The following is a 21,378-nucleotide window of genomic DNA, read 5'->3' on the forward strand; positions in this document are numbered from 1 at the left end:
CCAGTGATTTTAACATCACAGAGACACAGGAGTTCACAGGAGTTGTTGATCCACTGCTGCCTCCATCACTAACTTACAACGACTGATTTGGAAAAATTCGGCTTTTAAAATATTTCATTTAGACTTAAATTAGTGACCACACGAGGCAGCAGAGGACCAGCAGCTCCTGTGTCCCTGTGATGTTAAAATCACTGGTTTTCTCTGTGGACTTTGGTGTGGGAGAGTGAGTGTTTTGGTTGAATAACGTTTACCTTCAGCTGCGGCACAGACGTCACCACGTACTCTCTGTATCCCCTGAAGTCGGAGCAGGGGTTCCCGACCAGAAACAGCTCCCTGAGGTGAACGTTGTGTCTCAGCGCGTCAACGCTGCTCAGGCGACCGATGAAGTTCACCGTCAGGTCCAGTTTCTGGAGACTCTCACATCCTGAAGGACACGAGCGAGACGCTAATACGACGCTAACACGACACCAACACGACGCTAACGTCTCTGCGCTTCATACCGACCTTCGAGGTTCTCAATCACTTCGATGTTGTTCAAGGCCAGGTTCAGATACTGCAGCTTCTTCAGGCGACTCAGATTCTCTGCATTAAAAAACCAACAGGTGAAAGTTCTTCAGTGTCTCACACAGTTTGATCCAATCAGGATCCAGGATCTCCGAGTCTCACCCATCCTGCTGATGAGGTTGTTCTGCAGGTAGAGGATCTTCAGCTCCCTGCACCACCTGTCCAGGTGCTGGATCTCCTCGATGTCCTGCTGATGCAGAGACACTTCCTCCAGGGAGAAGATCTCGCTCTCGTTGTGCTCGGCTCGCCGGCGAACCATGTCCTCTGTGACTGAGACATGAGACGTGACGGGTCACATGACCTCTGTCCTGAGTCACGTGTCCTCTGTGCCGCCAGGACAGCGACTGAACATGGCGGCACAACATGGCCGCCTCAGCAGAGATGACCCTGCTCCTCATCTGAACCTCACAAACTGCACCTTTAAATCTAAAACTCACAAACTGCACCTTTAAATAAATCTAAAACTTACAAACTGACCTTTAAATCTAAAACTCACAAACTGCACCTTTAAATTTAAAACTCACAAACTGCACCTTTAAATTTAAAACTCACAAACTGCACCTTTAAATTTAAAACTCACAAACTGCCCCTTAAAATCTAAAACTTACAAACTGCACCTTTAAATCTAAAACTCACAAACTGCACCTTTAAATTTAAAACTCACAAACTGCACCTTTAAATCTAAAACTTACAAACTGCACCTTTAAATTTAAAACTCACAAACTGCACCTTTAAATTTAAAACTCACAAACTGCCCCTTAAAATCTAAAACTTACAAACTGCACCTTTAAATCTAAAACTCACAAACTGCACCTTTAAATCAAAAACTCAGACACTGCACCTTTAAATCTAAAACTCACAAACTGCACCTTTAAAATCTAAAACTCACAAACTGCACCTTTAAATCAAAAAACTTACAAACTGCACCTTTAAATCCAAAACACACACACTGCACCTTTAAATCTAAAACTCACAAACTGCACCTTTAAATCTAAACTTTTAAATCTTAACCTTTAAATCTAAACTTTTAAATCTAAACCTTTAAATTCAAAATTCCCAAACTGCACCTTTAGTAAAACACACATGATAAACATGACCAATGTTAGCTTAGCTGCTACACACACACACACACACACACAACATTAATGTAAGCTAACTGAGCTAGCGTTAGCCTCGTTAGCTCGTGAACGCCACAAACTTCGTTAAAACTCAGAAACTTGACGCACAAACGCGTTCGTCGACTGAAAACACGCGAGGTGTATACGTCATTTACGTGTTTAACGTGGACAAACGTTGTTATTGTTCGATTTATTCGCGTCTTCACTTACTGTGAACCATCTTCCTCTCCGTTGTCCGCCGTTACCATGGAAACCGAGCCAGTGCTGCGTTCAGGTGCGGTCGGAAACTACTATACTGTTTGTTCACTGTCAGAGAAACAACAAGAGCACAAATCGTTCGTCAGACTAAAGAAACAAAAACAGACAAATCACGTGGTTTTATCGATACTGAGGTGTTACGTAAATAAATAAAGAGTCTTTTTGAGAATGTCGAGATTTTGTAGAGTTTGTATTTGGCATAAATAAGAAAATGGTTGATTTTCTCAATATGAAAAGTCACAGAATATATATAATAATATTTATATATTATAATAATACATAATATATTTTTATATGTGTGTGTAACAACATATATGTGTGTATCCGTGACAAATGTATTGCTCAACATGTCTTTGTTCTATTTTGTTATTCCACACAAACAATTAAATATCACAATTATCGAATTTAACTGGATAATAAACGTAGAATTGTTCGTAGTTTTTAACGTAGATACAGTTGTGAGGTTTTGCCTTTGATGAATAACATAATATGCAGCGTTTCGTGTTGTTTTTCTTCATGAACGCATCACGACGCGCTTCCTGCTTCCTGCTTCCTCCCCCTGCGCTTTTATTTTGGAAGTGCAGTTACGGAAGTGGCTCGTCGACACGCTCGCGCAGGAGAAACAACAAACAGCAGCAGCGGCTGAAAGCGGCGCGAGCGTCCCCACCTCCGCGCCTCCTCCCCACCTCCGCGCCTCCTCCCCGGACTCTCTGCTCCGTCACCGCGGCGGCTCCTCGCTCCTCTCCCGGCTGTCTCCGGCTCCTCTCCCGGTTCTCTCCGGCTCCTCTCCCGGTTCTCTCCGGCTCCTCTCCCGGTTCTCTCCGGCTCCTCTCCCCGCTCCTCCTCCGATGCCACAGTGACCTCACGCGGCCGGTGCTCGTCGTCGTCTCGCGGCCGCTCATCATGACGGCTTACCACGCGCTTCAAGCTCAGTTGACGTCCGTCATGGAGGCGCTGTCCAAGGCGGCGGTGGCGGAGATCTGCGCGCTGGTGGAGGACAACTATGCGGTGCTGCAGCTCGAGGTTTCCCGCAGCCGCAGCGAGAACGAGGCGCTGAGGCGGAAGCTGCGGGCGGTCGAGAGCATCCTCGCCCGGGGACACCGGGGAGGAGGAGGCGGCGGCGGCGGCGGCGGCGTGCTGGACGACAGCGGGCCGGAGGCAGATGTCGGCGGGGGGATGATGGACTTCACCGTCGGTGAGTTCCCGGACCTTTAACCCGACGAGTCAGTCACCGGAAGCGGCCACAGGGTCGCGGCGGCACCGGGGTTTTCCTGCGTTTCACTCCAGACGAAACCTCATTGAGAACACGTTCATTTAAAGATTGATCACGTGTGAACGTTAAATGTACGCGATATTTTCCATCGCTCGATCATTCAGCGGCTCCACTTTAGAGTCGATGTTAATTCGGCAAACATTTAAAATCGTTAAATGAACGTTTTTGTTCACATTTTGCTGTTTCACTGAGTGAGAGGCTGGAAAATCCAGGAGAACAACATTAGAAAAAAAACATTAGGTTTCTAGTGGGAGTGGGAGTTGGAACCCCGTTAGGAACCGTTAGAAGAACCATTAGGAACCGTTAGAAGAACCATTAAGAACTGTTAGGAACCGTTAGAAGAACCATTAGGAACCGTTCATTGAGAGTCCAAACACATGGAGGTCGTTGACGACGACTGAAAGAAAAAAAAAAAGGATAAATCGTCAGTTTCAAGATTAAAGTATTTCATTTACGCGATTAAAGTCGTAAAATGATGAGATTGAAGTCTTTCATCTTCAAGATTAAAGTCGTAAAAATGACTAAATTAAAGTATTTAATTTATGAGAATAAAGTCGTAAAGTTACGAGATTAAAGTTGTAAAGTTACAAGATTAAAGTCTTAAAATTAAGAGAATAAAGTTATGAGATCAGTCTTTAATTCACGAGATTGAAGTCGTAGAGTTACGAGATTAAAGTTGTAAAGTTATGAGAATAAAGTCGTAAAGTTATGAGATTATAGTCTTTAATTTACGAGAATAAAGTTGTAAAAGTCACAAGATTAAAGTCTTTAACTTACGAGATTAAAATTGTAAAATTATAAGATTAAAGTCTTTAGTTTACAACTTTAATCTGGTAAATGTATTTGACTATATGTTTATATATTTACTATTTGTAAATGACTTTATTCTGGAGAATTGTGTCTCGTGCTAACTTGACCTTGACTTCCTGTTCATGTTTCTTTCACAGAATGCGTTTTATCGGGCGTGAAAACGGCGAATCCTTCGAGCCTCAAAGGTCACGCGTGGTTTCCTGCTACGGACGTGAACTCGGCCTCCAAACAGGTGACTTTTTAAATCTCACTCAAACATTCGCACTGAGCCTCTCTCTCTGAGGTGGGAGGGGCCAAAGGTCAGGGGTCAAAGGTCAACACAGGTGTTCATGTCTTCAGGATCCAACGTCTGCTGACGACGACGCACGCGACCAGGACATGGTTGTGATAAAGGAGGAGGAGGTGAAGGAGGAGGTGAACGAGGAGGAGCTGCTCCTCAACGGTAAGAGGGGGAGGAGCCAAAGACGCACGCAATTTAAAAGCAGGGGGTCGCTGACGGCGTTTAATATGTGTTTTAACGCCGCGTTTGTCTCCGTGTGTGTGTTTGTCTGAAGGGACGACGGACGCCGCGCTGTCTGAGGACGACAGTAAGGGGGAGGGGCTGTCCAGGGTGACAAGCTCCGCCTCTGAGCTGAGGTCGTGGGATCAGGGCGGGGCCTTCAGCGCCTTCAGGTATTGCGTCGGCGCGGCGCCGGAGTCTCCGCCTCCCGTGGACGTCACCGACGGCGACTCGTCCGACGTCGTCTTTGATTTGGCGTCGGAGTCGGACTGTGAAGCTCCGCCCACCGCCGTGCTGAGGAAGCAGCCGTTGGTCTGGTCCGGAGCAGGAAGTCCGGCGTCTGTTCCCGGGCCGTCCGAGCCGAACGTGGGCGGGGCCGCGATCTACGACGCAGAGCTGGACGCGTGCTCGCCGTGGTCCGGTCAGAACCTGGCGAGCGCCATGACTCATCACGCCTTCCACCGCCCCACGCTGCTGGACAAAATGTCCGACCTGACCGCCGCGGGCTTCCCGTTAGCGCTGGGCCTCGGCGGCGGCGGCTACTGCCGGGACCGCCGCTTCGCCTGCAGCTACTGTGGCAAGTGCTTCACGTCGTCGCGCAGCCTGGAGACGCACGTGCGCGTGCACACGGGCGAGCGGCCGTACAGCTGCGCCCAGTGCGGCAAACGATTCACGCAGTCGGGTCACCTGAAGACGCACCAGAGCGTCCACACGGGCGAGCGGCCGTTCGCCTGCGAGCACTGCGGCAAACGGTTCGCCGGGAAACAGAACCTGAGGAACCATCAGCAGAAGAACCATCAACAGGAAGTCGGCGTCGCCGCCGCTCATCCCGGCGTGATCCGCTGAGACGCACGGTTCTGTTAGAGACTCGGAACCTGGACCAGAACCTCACGACTGTTTCTCACTGTTAAACCACTTACTCTCCCACACCAAAGTCCATAGAGAAAACCAGTGATTTTAGAGCTGCCGGTCCTCTGCTGCCTCGTGTGGTCACTTTGTGTCACTGAGTTAAGTCTAAAGTAAATATTTTAAAAGCCGAATTAGCAAAATAAGACGTTTGAACTTAGTGATGGAGGCAGCAGTGGATGACTTTGGTGTGGGAGAGTGAGTGACTTTGGTGTGGGAGAGTGAGTGGTTTACAAACTTCAGTTTCCTGTGTGTGTGTGTGTGTGTGTGTTGACGATGAATAATTAAAATGACTGTACTTTTATAAACTGCGACACAAACATGAACTCACGATCAGAGAATTCATATTTTATTATTTTTATTATAATATTATAATATTTCCAAGCGTCTCATGATATGCAAATAAACTCATCTGTAAAAATATACATAATTTACACTAATATAAGTAGAATTTGATTGTAAACTAATTTAAAAAACACTAAAATCAGCTTTATTATGATCAAATAAAGAGCTGCAGAACACACACACACACATTCTTGTACTTGCTGCACACTGAGGACCAGCATTTCCACTTTATAAATCAACACATTTACAAATATCTACTTCATGAATGACATCTATAAAGAACTACTGGGTGCAGTACCATGAAATGTCTGCAGATGGAGCCCCAGAGCAAAAAGTGTGTGAATCACCAGGGCTGGAAAATGGGATTTTGTACCAAATTAAGGATCTGTGTTAAAAACAGAGTTTAACATGTTTACAACCTGAGGAAGTGATTTAAATGAAAACAAAGTGAGGACTGGACAAAACCCCTCACTGGTCCTCAGTATGCTGCAAGTACAAGAACACACACACACACACACACACACACACACACACAGTTCCAGTAGTTTCTCACTGGGTTGTTTTTCTGTTAAAGATTCTGCTCCAAATTTATTTATAAACTTTAATTTTTTTTAAATTAAAACAGATGAAAAACACAAGTTAAAGACGCATAAAAAAACAATAAAAATTCAAACAAAAATAAATAAAACTAGACTGTGATTTAAATTGTACAGAAGTTTTTGGGACATTTTCTGCTATGAGGAACACATTTGTACGTTTTTTAAAGAACTGGTTCTTTCATGTCTTTGATGCTTTTATCTCTGCAGAGAAAAACACGTTTTCTCTCTATTTTCACGTTCGGTCGACATCGGACGCGATTAAAAAGCCGAATTCACTAATTCCAAAAAAATCCTAAGCGTGAAACGTGTTTGATATTTTACGAACGTCGCAGTCACCGACGAGAGTTTAACACGTTGTTTTGTTTAAAAAAAGAAAAAAACATCGCAAACACATTATTTCTTGATATTAATCGATTTCTTTTTGCTTAATTCCTGTGCTTTTATTGTGAAGTATATCAAAACACAAACGCTTTTACTTTGAAACGTCAACCTCATCATGAATATCCTCCCTGTTACGTCACAACGGAATCTCGTGTGACCATTTTAAGTTAGTATTTATCTATTGACCAGACGAGGCGCTTTTATTTTGAAATCCGGAAGTGCGACTCAGGCGGAAACAGGAAATATACAACAACACTGGCGCGCGCGCACACACACACACACACACACCCACCACCTGTGGTTCTTTGTTGAGGTCACGCGCCGCGTTTGTCGGAACCGAACTCGCGCGCGCCCGTCAGTCAGTCCGTCCGAGCTCGGGTCCACTTCCTGTCCGCGTGCCCGCCGCATGATGGCGGCGCTGAGCAGCAGAGCGCTGCACGAGCACCTGAGCGTCATCATGGCGGCGCTGACCCGCGCGGCGGTGGCGGAGATCTGCGGGCTCGTGGACGAAGGTTACGCGGCGCTGCAGCTCGAGATCAACCGCAGCCGCAACGAGAACGAGGCGCTGAAGAAGAAGCTCCTCCTCATCGAGGCCATCGTCATCCGCGAGGGCGGCGGCGGCGCGAGGACGGAAGAGCCCGAGGTCCACGAGCCCGAGGTCCACGCGCCCGCGGAGGACGCGCCGCAGCCGCAGCAGCGGCAGCGAGACGGAGGCGAAGGAGGCGCGGCAGTGCCGCACGCGGAGGTAAATAAGTAACTCTACAGCACCAAAGTCACTCACTCTCCCACACCAAAGTCCACAGAGAAAACCAGTGATTTTAGCTCACAGGGACACAGGAGCTTTGGTGTGGGAGAGTGAGTGACTCTGGTGTGGGAGAGTGAGTGTGTGAATGTAAAGAGTGCTTCAGTTCTCACCTTGAACAGCTGATGCGTCGTGACGTTAACCCGGCCGCTGTCGTCTGTTCTGCAGTTTCCAGACGTGGTTTTGATCAAAGACGAAGACTCGGACAGCGACGACTCCTTCGGTGAAGGTGAGTGAGTCTCAGGTCAGCTGAGGAGCTGCTGGTCCTCTGCTGCCTCGTGTGGTCACTTTGTGTCACTGAGTTAAGTCTAAATGAATTATTTTAAAAGCTGAATTCACTAAAATCAGTAATTGTAAGTTAGTGATGGAGGCAGCAGTGGATCAACCACTCCTGTGTGCTGTGATGTTAAAATCACTGGTTTACTCTATGGATTCTGGTGTGGGAGAGTGAGTGAGTGACTTTGGTGTGGGAGAGTGAGTGACTTTGGTGTGGGAAAGTGAGTGACTTTGGTGTGGGAGAGTGAGTGACGTTGGTGTGGGAGAGTGAGTGACTTTGGTGTGGGAGAGTGAGTGAGTGACTTTGGTGTGGGAGAGTGAGTGACTTTGGTGTGGGAGAGTGAGTGAGTGACTTTGGTGTGGGAGAGTGAGTGACTTTGGTGTGGGAGAGTGAGTGACGTTGGTGTGGGAGAGTGAGTGACTTTGGTGTGGGAGAGTGAGTGACTTTGGTGTGGGAGAGTGAGTGACTTTGGTGTGAGAGAGTGAGTGGTTTACAAACTTCAGTTTCCTGTTGTTAAAGTCTGTCTAACAGTGAGATTTCGACGTAAACGTGTTCTTATGACGTCATAGACTTAGAACAACCACTAGAGGGCAAACTTTCTCTCTAAACTGCTCTGTGATTGGTCAAAGTCTCATTTGTAAACTCACACCAAAGTCACTCACTCTCCCACACCAAAGTCCATAGAGTAAACCAGTGATTTTAACATCACAGCACACAGGAGTTCACAGGAGTTGTTGATCCACTGCTGCCTCCTTCACTAACTTACAATGACTGATTTTAGTGAATTCGGCTTTTAAAAATCTTCTTTCCAATGTATTTCAGTGACACAAAGTGACCACACGAGGCAGCAGAGGTGCTGCTGTGATGTTATAATCACTGGGGTTTTTTCCTCTTCTTTCAGAGAAGCAGAAATGTGTTCGCGAGACGACGACCGCCGTCACGTCGTCCGTGAAGAGACGACGTTCAGGAGACGACGAGACGGAGACGCCGTCTTCGACGGATCACGTGTCCCTGAAAGCGTCCCGGAGGACGAGCGCGGCCACCGCTGTCGTCTACACCGTGGACTCGCCTCCTCGCAGCGAGGCGGACGCCAGCGCGTCCGCGTGTTCGTATGCATCGCAGACGGACGCGGCGGGCGTCCACCAGGAGGCCTCGCTGCTTCCTCTGTACTTCAGCGGCTCTGCGACTCTGGACGGAGGCGACGTGGACGACGACGACGACGGCGCCCTCACGTGGACAAAAACGCCAAAGAGCCACACGGCGTTCCCTCAGTTTCACCAAAGCGAGGACTCGGACGACGCCAGTGACGCCTTCGGGCTGAAGCTGCTCAGCGTCTCGGGCGGCGCCGACAACAGCGACGCCGCGTTCGAGTACGCGGACGGCTTCGGTCTGTACGCGAACTGTGGCGCCGGCAAACGATACGTCTGCTCCGTCTGCCACAAGACGTACGCGTCGTCGCAGAACCTGGACGTGCACATGAGGATCCACACGGGCGAGCGGCCGTTCCGCTGCGAACAGTGCGGCAAGCGCTTCACGCAGTCGGCGCACCTCAAGTCGCACGTGAGCGTGCACACGGGCGAGCGGCCGCACGTCTGCGGCGTCCGCCGCCGCTCGTTCATCGTCAAACACAGTCTGAAGCTTCACGTCAGCAAGTGTCACCCCGAGGTGTCGCTGCCGCCAGAATAACAACGCAACGTTTTTTTGTTTTCCGGAGCAAAGAAAACGACGAATCTGTTTTTTAAATCTCTGTGATTCTCATTCGTTTGAACGAAGCTTCAAACTCTTTGAAGAAAGAAGTCGTTATTTTGTTATTATTTTATTAAACTCTTTTTAACGACAATGAACTCAAGTTTTTGTTTGGTAAAATAAAACGCTGATTCTGGATTCTCGTGTTCAAATGAAAACTTTGATGTTGTTTTTTAAAAGTTTAATTTGCTCCTTGTTTTGCTGCAGCAATAATGAACAATACAGTATTTATGTTCCAGGGACTTTAAAGGTCACAAGATGAGATAATAATTATAATAATGTGTTTTTAAAAATAAAAATAAATGAGTTTTTCTCCACTTTTGTACTTTTGTGTCATTTTAAACCAAAATCTGATGCTCAACATCTTTATCTCAGTGTTAAACTGAAGTTTATAAACCACTCACTCTCCCACACCAAAGTCACTCACTCTCACACCAAAGTCACTCTCCCACACCAAAGTCCATAGAGTAAACCAGTGATTTTAACATCACAGCACACAGGAGTTCACAGGAGTTGTTGATCCACTGCTGCCTCCATCACTAACTTACAATGACTGATTTTAGTGAATTCAGCTTTTAAAATATTTACTTTAGACTTAACTCAGTGACACAAATTGACCACACGAGGCAGCAGAGGACCAGCAGCTCCTGTGTCCCTGTGAGCGAAAATCACTGGTTTTCTCTATGGACTTTGGTGTGTGAGCAGAATCTTATTTCTGTTATAAAAACATAAATTTATTAAATTATTCTTTACAGAAAAATATTTCGTCTCATAATTACAGAAAATTCTGGTTTATTTAAAAAAAACAACAACACTGGAGTGGAGAGATTTCCGCTCATGCGCACTGTGTCTCTCCGTTACGTCACTTCCGGGTTCGTGCGGCTCTGTTTACACCAGGTGACAGAATCACTCACGGGGGAAAAAAACACGCGCAGCTGCCGCGTGAGTCCTCGCGACTGCTCTCGTGACCGTCCGGACACCGAGCACAGACAAAGACGCACGCGGCGAACGCGTCACCATGTCGCCCGCCGCCTCCTTCCACGCGCAGCTCGCGTCCATCATGGAGGTCCTCGCGAACACGGCCGTGGCGGAGATCTGCGAGCTCGTGGACAGCGGATACTCGCTGCTGCAGCTGGAAATCTCGCGGGGCCGCAAAGAGAACGAGATCCTGCGCCGGAAACTGCGGCTCACGGAGCTGAGAGCGGCGCGAGCCACCGCGCTGCGAGCCGCGGTCACCGCGGGCGGCGCCGCGCTGCTCACCGCGAGCGGCAGCCGGGCGCGCGCTCTCCATCACCCTGGCAACGAGCCGAAGCGGAACCGAACGCCTACAGGTAGCCTTTAGCTTTAAAAAGCTAATGCTAGCATTTATAAGTTGGATAATGTTGATTAATTAAAATGTGTAGGTAATGTTAGCACGTGAGGAATGCTAATTCGAATGTGTAACGTGAATGTTAGCACGTGAGGAATGCTAATTTAAATGTGTAATGGTAATGTTAGCATGTGAGGAATGCTAATTTGAATGTGTAACGGTAATGTTAGAACATAAGGAATGCTAATTTGAATGTGTAACGCTAATGTTAGCACGTGCGTAATGCTAATTTGAATGTGTAACGGTAATGTTAGCACATAAGGAATGCTAATTTGAATGTGTAACGGTAATGTAAGCATGTGAGGAATGCTAATTTTAATGTGTAACGCTAATGTTAGCATGTGAGAAATGCTAATTCGATGTGTGTAACCCTAACGTCCCGTCTCTGTGACGCGTGTCTTTCAGCTGAGCTAACGTTGTCCACTGTGTCCTTCATGGCGCCACCTGCTGACTCTGGAGAGAACGTGGCTCCTGTGATGGTAGGTCAGAGGTCGTCGAGAAGTCGTACGTCTTTTCCCTCATCTGGTCGTGACGTCGTTAACTCTGTCGCTCTGTGTTTTCATGCGTCTTCGATCGCAGTTTTCCGAGGACGAGTCGGTTCCCGTGACGACGGCGGTGATCAAAGTGGAGGACGACGAGGACGAGGACGCGTCGTGGTCTCAGCCCGAGCAGAAGCGTGAGTTAGCTTCAACTGTCGCGATACGATATTATCGCAATATTTAAGTCACGACACAAATTCTCACGACACGACATCATCACCAGATTGCGATATATTTGTGAACTGATATCTTGCGAGTTTAGTGGACTGAAACATGAATCATTTGTTTATGCTAATCCACAAACCCCGCCCCCCGCAAATCCAGCCCCCAAAATACTGGACGTTGTTTTGTGTCGTGAAAGTAAAAATGCGCTTGTTTATAAATCGTTTAAAAGTTGCGACTTATTATTTTTTTCCCCCTCTCTTTAGCAAGTTTTAGCCGCCACAATGAACTACAGATGACGGCGGCAGAAGCTCCGCCCCTGCTCTCCAAACAGGAAGCAGCGAGCGAAGGCGGCGGCGGCGGCGACTCGTCTCAGTCGTGGACGAGCGGCGAAGTCAGCTCCACCTCCGCGTCCATCCAGAAAGTCCCGAACGAAGCGTGTGCGACGTACGCAGTGCCGCAGATCCACCACGGCCGCCTCGTTACCCAGAATGCTTTGAGTGAGGAGGAGGAAGAGGAGGAGGAAGAGGAGGAGGAGGAGGAGGAGGAGGAGGAGGAGGAGCCCGGCTGCTCGTACACGGTGATTCACGACGATTCAGACGACGACGGCGACGGCGGCTTCCACTTCAGCGTCAGTGAAGCGTCGGAGCGGCAGCTGGTGTTCACCACAGACGACCAGCAGAGGGCGCCGTTCACCACTGACGAGCCTCAGCAGCAGAGAGAGGACGCCTTCACGAGGACGGACAGGTGGAGACATGAGGGCGGAGTCAGCAGAGGGGACGCTCAGAGCGGTGAGGACGGCGGCGGCGGCGGCGGCGGCGGCGGCGGGAGGTCGTTCGTGTGCAGCTGCTGCGGGAAAACGTTGGCGTGTCTGAAGAACCTGAAGACGCACATGAGGGTGCACACGGGCGAGAAGCCGTTCACCTGCGCGCTCTGCGGCAAACGCTTCTCCGACTCCAGCAACCTCAAACGCCACCAGAGCGTCCACACGGGCGAGAAGCGCTACGGCTGCGTCCACTGCGGCAAACGCTTCGCCCAGTCGGGCTCGCTGAAGGTTCACATGAGCGTCCACGCCGACTGCAAACAGTTCAAGTGCTCGCTGTGCGCCAGGACGTTCATATCCGCCGTGCACCTGCGCAGACACGCCGCCGTCCACGCTGCCGCCGCCGCCTCGCGCTGAGGTCAGAGGTCAGAGGTCAGAACACCTGCCGCTTAAGGGACCGTTCAGGTTTTAACAAGTGACGTTAGCCTGACTGTAATCCAGTTAGTCTTAGTCAGGCTAACGTAACATCACTATGTTAGCTCGCTAACATTGATTTATCGTCAATAAATCTGTTGATTTTTCTTATTTTTACGCAATAAAATGAGAACGAGAGGATTTTAAAATCTTTTGTTTTTGTTTCGTCTGAAAACCGTCATTTTTTCTCTTTCAGCACAAAGAACAAAAACTGCGACTTTTCTCCTCAAACAAGCTAACGTCACGTGTTACTTTCACGTTTGAATAAAAACACAAACTCGTCTCGGAAATCATTGAATCACAATTTACAATTTTTCACAATGTTGAACGACTTTAATAAAATCTAGTTCTTTGCATAATAACCCTTTTTCTGAGATTGTTTTATTTTCTTTTTACGTAATTATCTGCCAAGAGTTTTCTTGAAACTTTACTTTTTATACTTTCTTGATGTTTATTCATAAATTTGCTCATTAATTTAATTATCACTTTTCTTTCTTTGTTGTTTAAAGATGTATTTGACGTACACTTTTCCGTACGTGTTCAGATTATTCCTTAATTTCCAGACAATAATGGATTATTGTTATTATTCATGATCGGTCAACATCACAGTTGCTCAAGTAGCGCGACTTTAAAAAACATTTTTTTTTCGAAATCTGTACGAAGTTAAAATGACGCCGCGTCATCTCCCACATTTTAAAGATGCTAGCAGAAACTTGCGAACTCTGAAACTCTCTATATTTGCTGTCTTCATACGCGTTACATTCGGAACTGGGGATTGTCGTTGAGAACTCGTAACGTAATAACGTATTTTGGGCTAGCTATCGTCGGTAACAACACTGGAGACAGAATTTTGCATCGCAACGTTCACAGAAAATTCAATCAATTTCCAAAACAATCGCAATGTTAACGACTTATTTATATAAATCCGACAGAAGCGCGATTAACGGTAAAATTTGTTTCCAAGTTGGAAATTCCGACTTCCAAATAAAACCTTTAGACCAACAGTGAAATATTCCGCTTCACGTCAAACTGCCGCATTTTACCTTACGATGTCCGATGTCGTCGTCGTCGTCTTCATCGGAGGAAAACGTCGGACTCTTCTTCTGCATCTGAAAAAATGTATTCTCATTTTCTCTGTGAGTAAAAAAAACAACACAAGTTTCTGTGTTTTTATCATGTTTTTAATGGAAGTGAAACAGACGTTAAACACTGCGATAAACACCGTTAAAGTTAAACCTTTAAAACACAGCGCCATCAAGAGGCCCAAACGGGCAACTTCACAACATCCAAAACCAGAATTTCCTGATTGAGGCGATTTATTTCAATATAAAATGTATATTTTTTTATATATTTATTTTATCATTTTTAAAAGTTAAAATCTACGTTAGCGCTTTGTTTTTACGGTTTAATTTTAATCACGTGATTATTGTGAAGATTAGCGACAAAAGTGTCATAATTAGTGCTAACAGTAAGTGCTTTAACGATAAACAAACAACACGTTTTAAATTCACGGCAAATATTTTGTCGTACGTTATTTTAATATTTCTACGATACGTCAAAAAAAACCTTTCGATCCACATTCAACTTTGATGATTTAAAGCTGCATTTACTTGTTCACGAGGCCACCAGGGGGCGCCAGTGTTTGTGCAGTTACGTGGCAACGCGATAATTCGCCGTTTGAATAAAAAGTGAGGTTTTTTTTGTGGGGCAAAAAGATCGCACTCCTGGTTTTAAGGCCTTTCGCTCGTAAATCGCACAAAATTGTGTATGCTTTTGCGATAAATTAAATCACGTAAAGGACCTTAATTAAACATCAGAGAGAGTCCGCCATTTGTTCATAAACAGTCGCGAAATCGCACAACATCCAGTTAGCAAAGTCTTCCGACGCCCAGAAACAAAAACAAGGAGCGTAAAGACTTCGTGGAGACGTTTACGACGATTCATCGCGAATATCAAAAATATCTGCAGCTTTAAAACTCAAAGTCGTACAAAGTCACGTAGAACAGTATTCAAAAACATCGGTTAAATACGTAAAGGTGTTTGGCACTTTCACTAAAATTCACTTCGGACGATTCGGATACTCCCGATTCACGAGAACGTGGAGTCTAAAGTTCGCAGAATTTTTTTTTTTAATTTCATCGAAATATTCCCGATCTCAGCAAATTCACTGATCACAAAAAAAACCACGGCAAAATGTTTACATGAGATAAAAGTTCTACGTTAGTCATGCGCTACATTACGTTTGTTTTTGGTCGCAGCTTTTTTTTCCCGATGAAAACTTTTTTTTTACTCTTTGCGATTATTTTCTGTAATTATTGCCAGCTTTAAAAATCCCTGCTTCAGAGTGCGAACAAACCTGATTCAAACGCGACTTACTGTACGTTAACTCCGCCCCTCTGCTCCAGTGCACAGCTTAAATCAAACGCCACCATGCATAAATAATATTTAATTATTTACGCGTTGGTTTCTCTGCGTTTTTAAGGCACTAAAAATCCAGAACGAAATATTTAAAACGCGACATTAGCGAGGTTTGTTTATAGTCGGCGAGAAACGAATGAAAGATATATTTCTTATTTTCAGTGACACAAAACAACGTAAGAAAATGTTGTGAAACATAACGTCCTGACGACAACTCGTCGGCCTCGAGATTCCTCCAAAATCCGCATTTCACTGTGAAAGTATTTAGATTAGCATTAGCCCCAGAAAACTCGTTGGCTGGTTACAGAAAATTATCCCGCGAAAAAAGAATTTTTAGGAACCACAACAGTAAGACCGTTTCGTACAAAATCAACATACTGCAGCTTTAGCGTGCTAGCATGTTTGTTTTTTTGTTCAGTTTTCTCAGGAAAAGAAAAACAGGTGAAGTAAAACTTCGAGGTTTTTTTTTTTTCCGGTTAATATTTTTTCCCGGACTTTTTTCGTCCGAACCAGCAAAGTTTGACGACTGCAAAAGAAACGTTTTTACATCTTTTAAAAAACACGACCCCCTGAATCTTACGTAGAAGCTAATCTACAGCGACGAGCTCCTTCAGCATTTTATCGTAAAAAAACAAAGTGTCGACTCGGATTTTCTTTCCGACACAGGAAACACGAATCATCGCAGCTTTTCTGTCGCCATCCTGAAATAAATCGCGATTATGATTTCATGGGCATTTTTTAAAATGTAATAAAAGCCACGCCCCCAGGTCGTAAACGGTTAGCGTTCGTAAAAGCGACATCGTCACATTTGTTTGTTTTTTAAAGCGTAAAATGTTTTCCGGAACTCTGCGAACTCTGCGTCACTTTCATGCAAACATTTACGGGAACAACAACGTGAAATATTTCTGCGAAGTTTCCCTGCGACGTTTCCTTCGTTCACTCGTTTCCTGACGTGATGTCCTGAAAAAACAACGAAAAAAAAACGGTTAAAGGGACAGTCTGTAAAAGAATGTATGCTAGCAGCAGCGCCCCCCTGTGGTGACGGAGGGCGCTAACATTTGATGTTTGTACGCTCACCTCCGTCTTCGCCCGCCTCCACTCGCCCATTGGCCCCGCCTTCGTCAGGACTGAAAGAGACCAAACATTGCAGATTTAAAAACAACAACAACAACAACAACAACAACAAAAACCAACGTTATTTCATAGCGAGGTCGTGTGATTTGACCCCGAGGTCACGTGACACTCACGCATACACGTCGTCATCGCCACGAACGCGGTCGACGCTAACGTCGCGCTCCACCACAGACACCTGCACAAGAGGTCACGTGTTTTTAAACATCGTAGAAAAAGTTCGTAAAAACGCTCGGTCGTTTTTTTTTTTTACCTCGCGATCACGGCCGTGACGATGAAGACGGTGAAGATGAGGAGGAGAAACGTCTTCATCGTCAAACCTGAGACAAAGAGAAAAAAACTTAACCTCTGACTCCTCCCATCGCTGACTCCACCCACCACTGTCTCCTCCCACATCCGACCCCACCCACAACTGACTCCACCCACCTCCGACTCTACCTACCTCTGACTCCTCCCACTCTACCCACCTCTGTCTCCTCCCACATCCGACTCTACCCACCTCTGACTCCGCCCACATTCGACTCTACCCACCTCTGACTCCTCCCACTCTATCTACCTCTGTCTCCCACATCTGATTCCACCCACCACTGACTCCTCCCACATCTGACCCCGCCTACCCCATAACTCCACCCACATCAGACTCCTCCCACCTCCCACTCTACCCACCTCTGTCTCCTCCCACATCCGACTCCACCCACCACGGACTCCTCCCACATCTGACTCCGCCTACATCTAACCCCACCCACATCTGACTCTGCCTACATCTAACTCCTCCCACATCTGACTCCGCCTACATCTAACCCCACCCATATCTGACTCTACCCACTCTACCCACCTCTGACTCCTCCCACTCTACCCACCTCTGACTCCTCCCACTCTACCCTACATCTGACTCCTCCCACCGCTGACTCCGCCCACATGATGATGAAGCTCACCTGTGTGGTCAGGTGACGTCTGACAGCAGCACGCGTTGGCGTAAAATGCAGAAGGGGGCGGGACTTCTGAGAGCCCGCCCAGATCCTTTGATTGACAGATCTCAGAGCAAATCTCCTCGTGGATCAGCAGCGCCGGGGGCGGGGACACTTTGTCAGGAGGGGGCGGAGCCTCTGTCGGGTCTGTGAGGAGAGAAAAAAGAAAAAAAGCGTCAGGTGACGTTTGAACGTTGTTAAAATCGCAGTCACGTTTTTTTTTTGTTATTTTATTTTTACCGTATGTGAAACTGCGGCCGTCGTCTTCCTCGCTGCTGCTGCTCAGTCCAGACCTCGCCTCGTCCAGCGCCGCTAGCTCCGCCCCCTGCTGCTCGCTCCTGGACCAGTTGTGACCACGCACAAACTCACTGTCCAGGTCCTGGTCCTGGTCTTGGTCCTGTGAGGTCCCAAAGACGCCTCTGAAGACTTTCTCGCCCAACCACGTCTGGCAGCTCTCTGTGACATCACTGAGGAGGCGTGCCAACGCGCCGCGAGGTCGTCGTCTGCGGCGGAAAACTCTGAGAGACAGAAAAAACATTTTTGATCAACTTTATTCTCAATAAAATTAAAGTTCAGAAATCTTTGTTTGATCCACTTCTTAAAATCTACGTCACGACAAATCTACGATGTCGACGTCACATGATCACATCTTTATCTTCACTGTTGAACCACTCACTCTCCTGCACCAAAGTCCAGTGGATCAACAACTCCTGTGTGCTGTGATGTTAAAATCACTGGTTTACTCTATGGACTTTGGTGTGGGAGAGTGAGTGACTTTGGTGTGAGAGAGTGAGTGACTTTGGTGTGAGAGAGTGAGTGACTTTGGTGTGGGAGAGTGAGTGACTTTGGTGTGAGAGAGTGAGTGACTTTGGTGTGAGAGAGTGAGTGACTTTGGTGTGTGAGAGTGAGTGACTGGTGTGGGAGAGTGAGTGACTTTGGTTGGAGAGTGAGTGACTTTGGTGTGGGAGAGTGAGTGACTTTGGTGTGGGAGAGTGACTAAAGGAACCAAAGCTGTTTTCATAATAATGAGTCATGTGACAACAGTCAGTGAAGATGACATCAGCAAAGAGGAATTCACAGCTGTGTGTGTGTGTCTTCAGATTATTGTGTAACATTTGCTCCGTCGTTAAAAAGTCACAAACTCCACCTTTAACACAGTGACATGAATGGTGTTGATATCATGTGTGTGTGTGTGTGTCTGTCTCTCTGTGTGTGTGTGTGTGTGTCTAACCTGACCAGCTTCTCCTTGTACGACACACTTGTGTTACACTGTGTCAGTGAAACGTTCCCTCGCTCGTCGACGCTGAAACTGTCGTCAGTGACGCTGTAGTAACCGTTAGTGAGGAGGCGCGGTGAGCGGCGGCAGCAGCAGGGGGCGCCATCGATGTCCACAGAGGAGTAACACACGTAGGAGGAGTCAGGAGAGAGGAGGGAGGAGTCAAGGCTGAGGGGGGAGGGACCAGAGGATCAGTGTTTATCACTCATTATAGATTATTCACAAACATCTGAGACTAAATCTGATTTTAATCCTTTTTTCTTTTACGTTAGCAAAACAACGTCAACAATAATCTCTGCTTCAATCCTGGATTATGACAATACAGCAGAATCCAAAATTTCAAGATTAAAGATTAAAAAACCAAGATTATGTATAGAAATTTCAAGATTGAAAAACTTCAGGATTAAAATTTCAGGATTAAAGATGAAAAATTTCAATCTTAAAAAGGAAAGATTAAAAATTCAAGATTAAAAAACTTTATTGATCACAGATCAACATAAACAATAACACAGTTTCATCTCTTACCTCTGAGACGAGGGATTGGTCCTTAACCTTTGTTTGATCGGTGAACCTGAAGCAGAGGAAACATTAACACTAACCAGTTCATAACAACATTAACCAGTTCATAACTAACACTAACCATAACCAGCTCATCAGAAATGAGGTTCTGCCTCATTAGGACCAGGTTTTGGTCTCTATGAGGACGACTGGTCCTGATGAGGTCAGTGTTTATGACACACACACACACACACACACACACACACACACACACACACACACACACACACACACACACACACACACACACACACACACACACACACACACACACACACACACACACACACACACACACACACACACACACACACAGTTCAGGAACCAGTATCACTCACTCTCCCACACCAAAGTCCATGGAGTAAACCAGTGATTTTTAGTTTGCTACAATGTCTGATTTTGTAAAATTCGGCTTTTAAAATATTGACTTTAGACTTAACTCAGTGACACAAAGTGACCACACGAGGCAGCAGAGGACCAGCAGCTCCTGTGTCCCTGTGAGCTAAAATCACTGGTTTTCTCTATGGACTTTGGTGTGAGAGAGTGAGTGGGTTGTAGATATACATTCTCTGCTTTTGTCTCTCACACACACACACACACACACGCTAACATGCTAAGTAGCGCTCACGTACTGGTCACAGCCCCAGAGAAGAACATGTTCGTCTGCAGCTCAGTTTATGCTGTTGATCTGTGAACGACATGAACCAGCTCAGTTAATCCAGACTCAGTGACACAAAGTGACCACACGAGGCAGCAGAGGACCAGCAGCTCCTGTGTCCCTATGAGGTTTGGTGTTGATTGTCACTGTGATGAAAGAGTTCAGCGACAGTTGAAGGAAAACAAAGAGACTCTGTTACAGTGAGAGAAGGGTGTGGGTGTGTGTGTGTGTGTGTGTGTGTGTGTGTGTGTGTGGGGTGGGGGGGGGGGGTCCTCTCAACTTCCTGTTTCTCTGTGTTTCAAAACAAAACATAAACAAATCATGTCAGTATTTGCCATTTTCAAATGTGATATTGATATTTTATATCAATATTAACGTTGATTCATTTAGTGATTGATTAACAACGTTTTAAGTTTAGAATCTAATTTATCTGGTTAAAAAAAAACAATAATTCAAGAAATGTAATCAACTATTAATGAAGGGAATTATAATATTCATCATCATTAAATGTTTCTATTTTAAATTGTATAATCCAGATAAAGCAGCGGTTTATTATGGGATGGATTTCCTTCATTTCATTTCCCCTCTCCATCCCAGCACAGTGGTCTCTGCCCGGAGCTCCCAGCATGCTTTGCGGCAGCTGCTGATGCTGGAGGAAAACGCGTCACGGATCAAACCATTTATTATTCTCCTTTTTTATTATGACATTAATATTAGTATTATGGTCTGTCTCACATCTGTCACTGCTGACTTTGACTCTTTAATATTTTAGACCTTTTACATGTATTTAATATGTGTTATTTGCATGTTTTATTTGATATTAAAGCACTTTGTTAACGAATGTTAATAAGTTTTTTCGTATTATTATTATTATTATAAACATACTCCGTCTAACATCACACACAGTTGTTGTCTTGTTTCCGTGTGACCTTCACGGACCGGCGGATTTTTCAGCTTCGATGAAAACAGCGATAAGAGAAATTATGTTTTTTTTTAAACGCAGAAAGTGACAAAAAGAAAACAAGAAAACACGGAAACACGCGTGGATCAATAAAAACACGGTGTTTTTAAAAAGTTCAGTGTTTGAAGTTCGTTAAAGTTCGTATTTTGAGCTGAATTCACGGCGCAGACAAAAGAAATAACGGACTCACGTTCACGCACTCACCGGTTTGCGTTTCCTTCTGCGGGTTTTTCCGGTTTCCGGTGATGAAATTCTTCTTCTCTTCTTTTTAAAGATGTCCCGCGATTGTTGTTGTTGTTGTTTCTCGTGTGAATAAAAACAGCTCCAAGCTTCAGCTTCATCTGTCACTGAAGCCTCGCCCTCACACCGGAAACAGCAGCAGCAGCAGCCTGTCAAAATAAAGCACACAGCGACACCACTTCCGATCGGCGCCTTCAACGTAAAAGCACAACAAAACAAAAACAAACAAAACAAAGGTGTCACGTCAGACTTTAACCACAGGAAGCTGAAGTTTATAAACCAC

General features: G+C 46.0%; 5 protein-coding genes across 5 annotated transcripts in view; 3 read left to right on the forward strand and 2 right to left on the reverse strand.

Annotated features, from left to right (window-relative positions):
* The window catches only part of dnaaf11 (dynein axonemal assembly factor 11), an 8,815-nt gene extending 6,073 nt beyond the window's left edge, over positions 1-2,742 (reverse strand). The window contains exons 1-5 of the mRNA XM_083907727.1: positions 2,627-2,742; positions 1,893-1,988; positions 667-834; positions 505-582; positions 252-424 (exon numbers count right to left, since the gene is read on the reverse strand). Coding sequence (XP_083763853.1) covers positions 252-424; positions 505-582; positions 667-834; positions 1,893-1,902 — 429 coding nt within the window. The 5' untranslated portion in view covers positions 1,903-1,988; positions 2,627-2,742. The remainder of the gene's footprint in view (positions 1-251; positions 425-504; positions 583-666; positions 835-1,892; positions 1,989-2,626) is intronic.
* LOC310942347 (uncharacterized protein) lies at positions 2,617-5,718 on the forward strand. The gene is made up of 4 exons (XM_083907725.1): positions 2,617-3,135; positions 4,161-4,255; positions 4,363-4,465; positions 4,578-5,718. Exons 1-4 carry the CDS (start codon positions 2,844-2,846, stop codon positions 5,366-5,368), a joined length of 1,281 nt encoding a protein of 426 aa, XP_083763851.1. The 5' UTR covers positions 2,617-2,843; the 3' UTR covers positions 5,369-5,718.
* Positions 5,719-7,162: 1,444 nt separating this feature from the next.
* Positions 7,163-9,811, forward strand: LOC310942588 (uncharacterized protein; the record flags this gene model as incomplete). Its single annotated transcript, XM_083907999.1, has 3 exons — positions 7,163-7,498; positions 7,724-7,784; positions 8,734-9,811. 3 exons carry the CDS (start codon positions 7,163-7,165, stop codon positions 9,516-9,518), a joined length of 1,182 nt encoding a protein of 393 aa, XP_083764125.1. The 3' UTR covers positions 9,519-9,811.
* Positions 9,812-10,464: 653 nt separating this feature from the next.
* On the forward strand, positions 10,465-12,828 carry LOC310942589 (uncharacterized protein; the record flags this gene model as incomplete). The annotated part of the gene is made up of 4 exons (XM_083908000.1): positions 10,465-10,909; positions 11,353-11,426; positions 11,527-11,623; positions 11,915-12,828. The coding sequence occupies exons 1-4, from the start codon at positions 10,597-10,599 to the stop codon at positions 12,826-12,828; spliced, it is 1,398 nt and encodes a 465-aa protein (XP_083764126.1). The 5' UTR covers positions 10,465-10,596.
* A 1,311-nt stretch (positions 12,829-14,139) lies between these two features.
* Positions 14,140-21,230, reverse strand: tmem71 (transmembrane protein 71). The gene is made up of 10 exons (XM_083907730.1): positions 21,060-21,230; positions 19,869-19,924; positions 19,204-19,249; positions 18,634-18,846; positions 17,643-17,920; positions 17,370-17,549; positions 16,688-16,754; positions 16,551-16,612; positions 16,381-16,430; positions 14,140-16,263 (listed from the first exon to the last, which is right to left on the reverse strand). The coding sequence occupies exons 2-10, from the start codon at positions 19,891-19,893 to the stop codon at positions 16,240-16,242; spliced, it is 945 nt and encodes a 314-aa protein (XP_083763856.1). The 5' UTR covers positions 19,894-19,924; positions 21,060-21,230; the 3' UTR covers positions 14,140-16,239.
* Between the last annotated feature and the right edge of the window lie 148 nt (positions 21,231-21,378).

This window comes from Microchirus variegatus (assembly GCF_963457635.1).
Source record: "Microchirus variegatus genome assembly, chromosome: 21".
Taxonomy (NCBI): domain Eukaryota; kingdom Metazoa; phylum Chordata; class Actinopteri; order Pleuronectiformes; family Soleidae; genus Microchirus; species Microchirus variegatus.

Excerpts from the sequence above, each read along its gene's own strand:
- LOC310942347 (XM_083907725.1), top strand. The coding sequence starts at position 2,844 with ATGACGGCTTACCACGCGCTTCAAGCTCAGTTGACGTCCGTCATGGAG. Across the intron at positions 3,136-4,160 it reads GATGATGGACTTCACCGTCG|AATGCGTTTTATCGGGCGTG; the intron begins GTGAGTTCCCGG and ends TTTCTTTCACAG. Across the intron at positions 4,466-4,577 it reads GGAGGAGCTGCTCCTCAACG|GGACGACGGACGCCGCGCTG; the intron begins GTAAGAGGGGGA and ends GTTTGTCTGAAG.
- tmem71 (XM_083907730.1), bottom strand. The coding sequence starts at position 19,893 with ATGTTCTTCTCTGGGGCTGTGACCA. Across the intron at positions 16,755-17,369 it reads GACGTCACCTGACCACACAG|GTTTGACGATGAAGACGTTT; the intron begins GTGAGCTTCATC and ends TCTTTGTCTCAG. Across the intron at positions 16,431-16,550 it reads GGCGATGACGACGTGTATGC|TCCTGACGAAGGCGGGGCCA; the intron begins GTGAGTGTCACG and ends GGTCTCTTTCAG.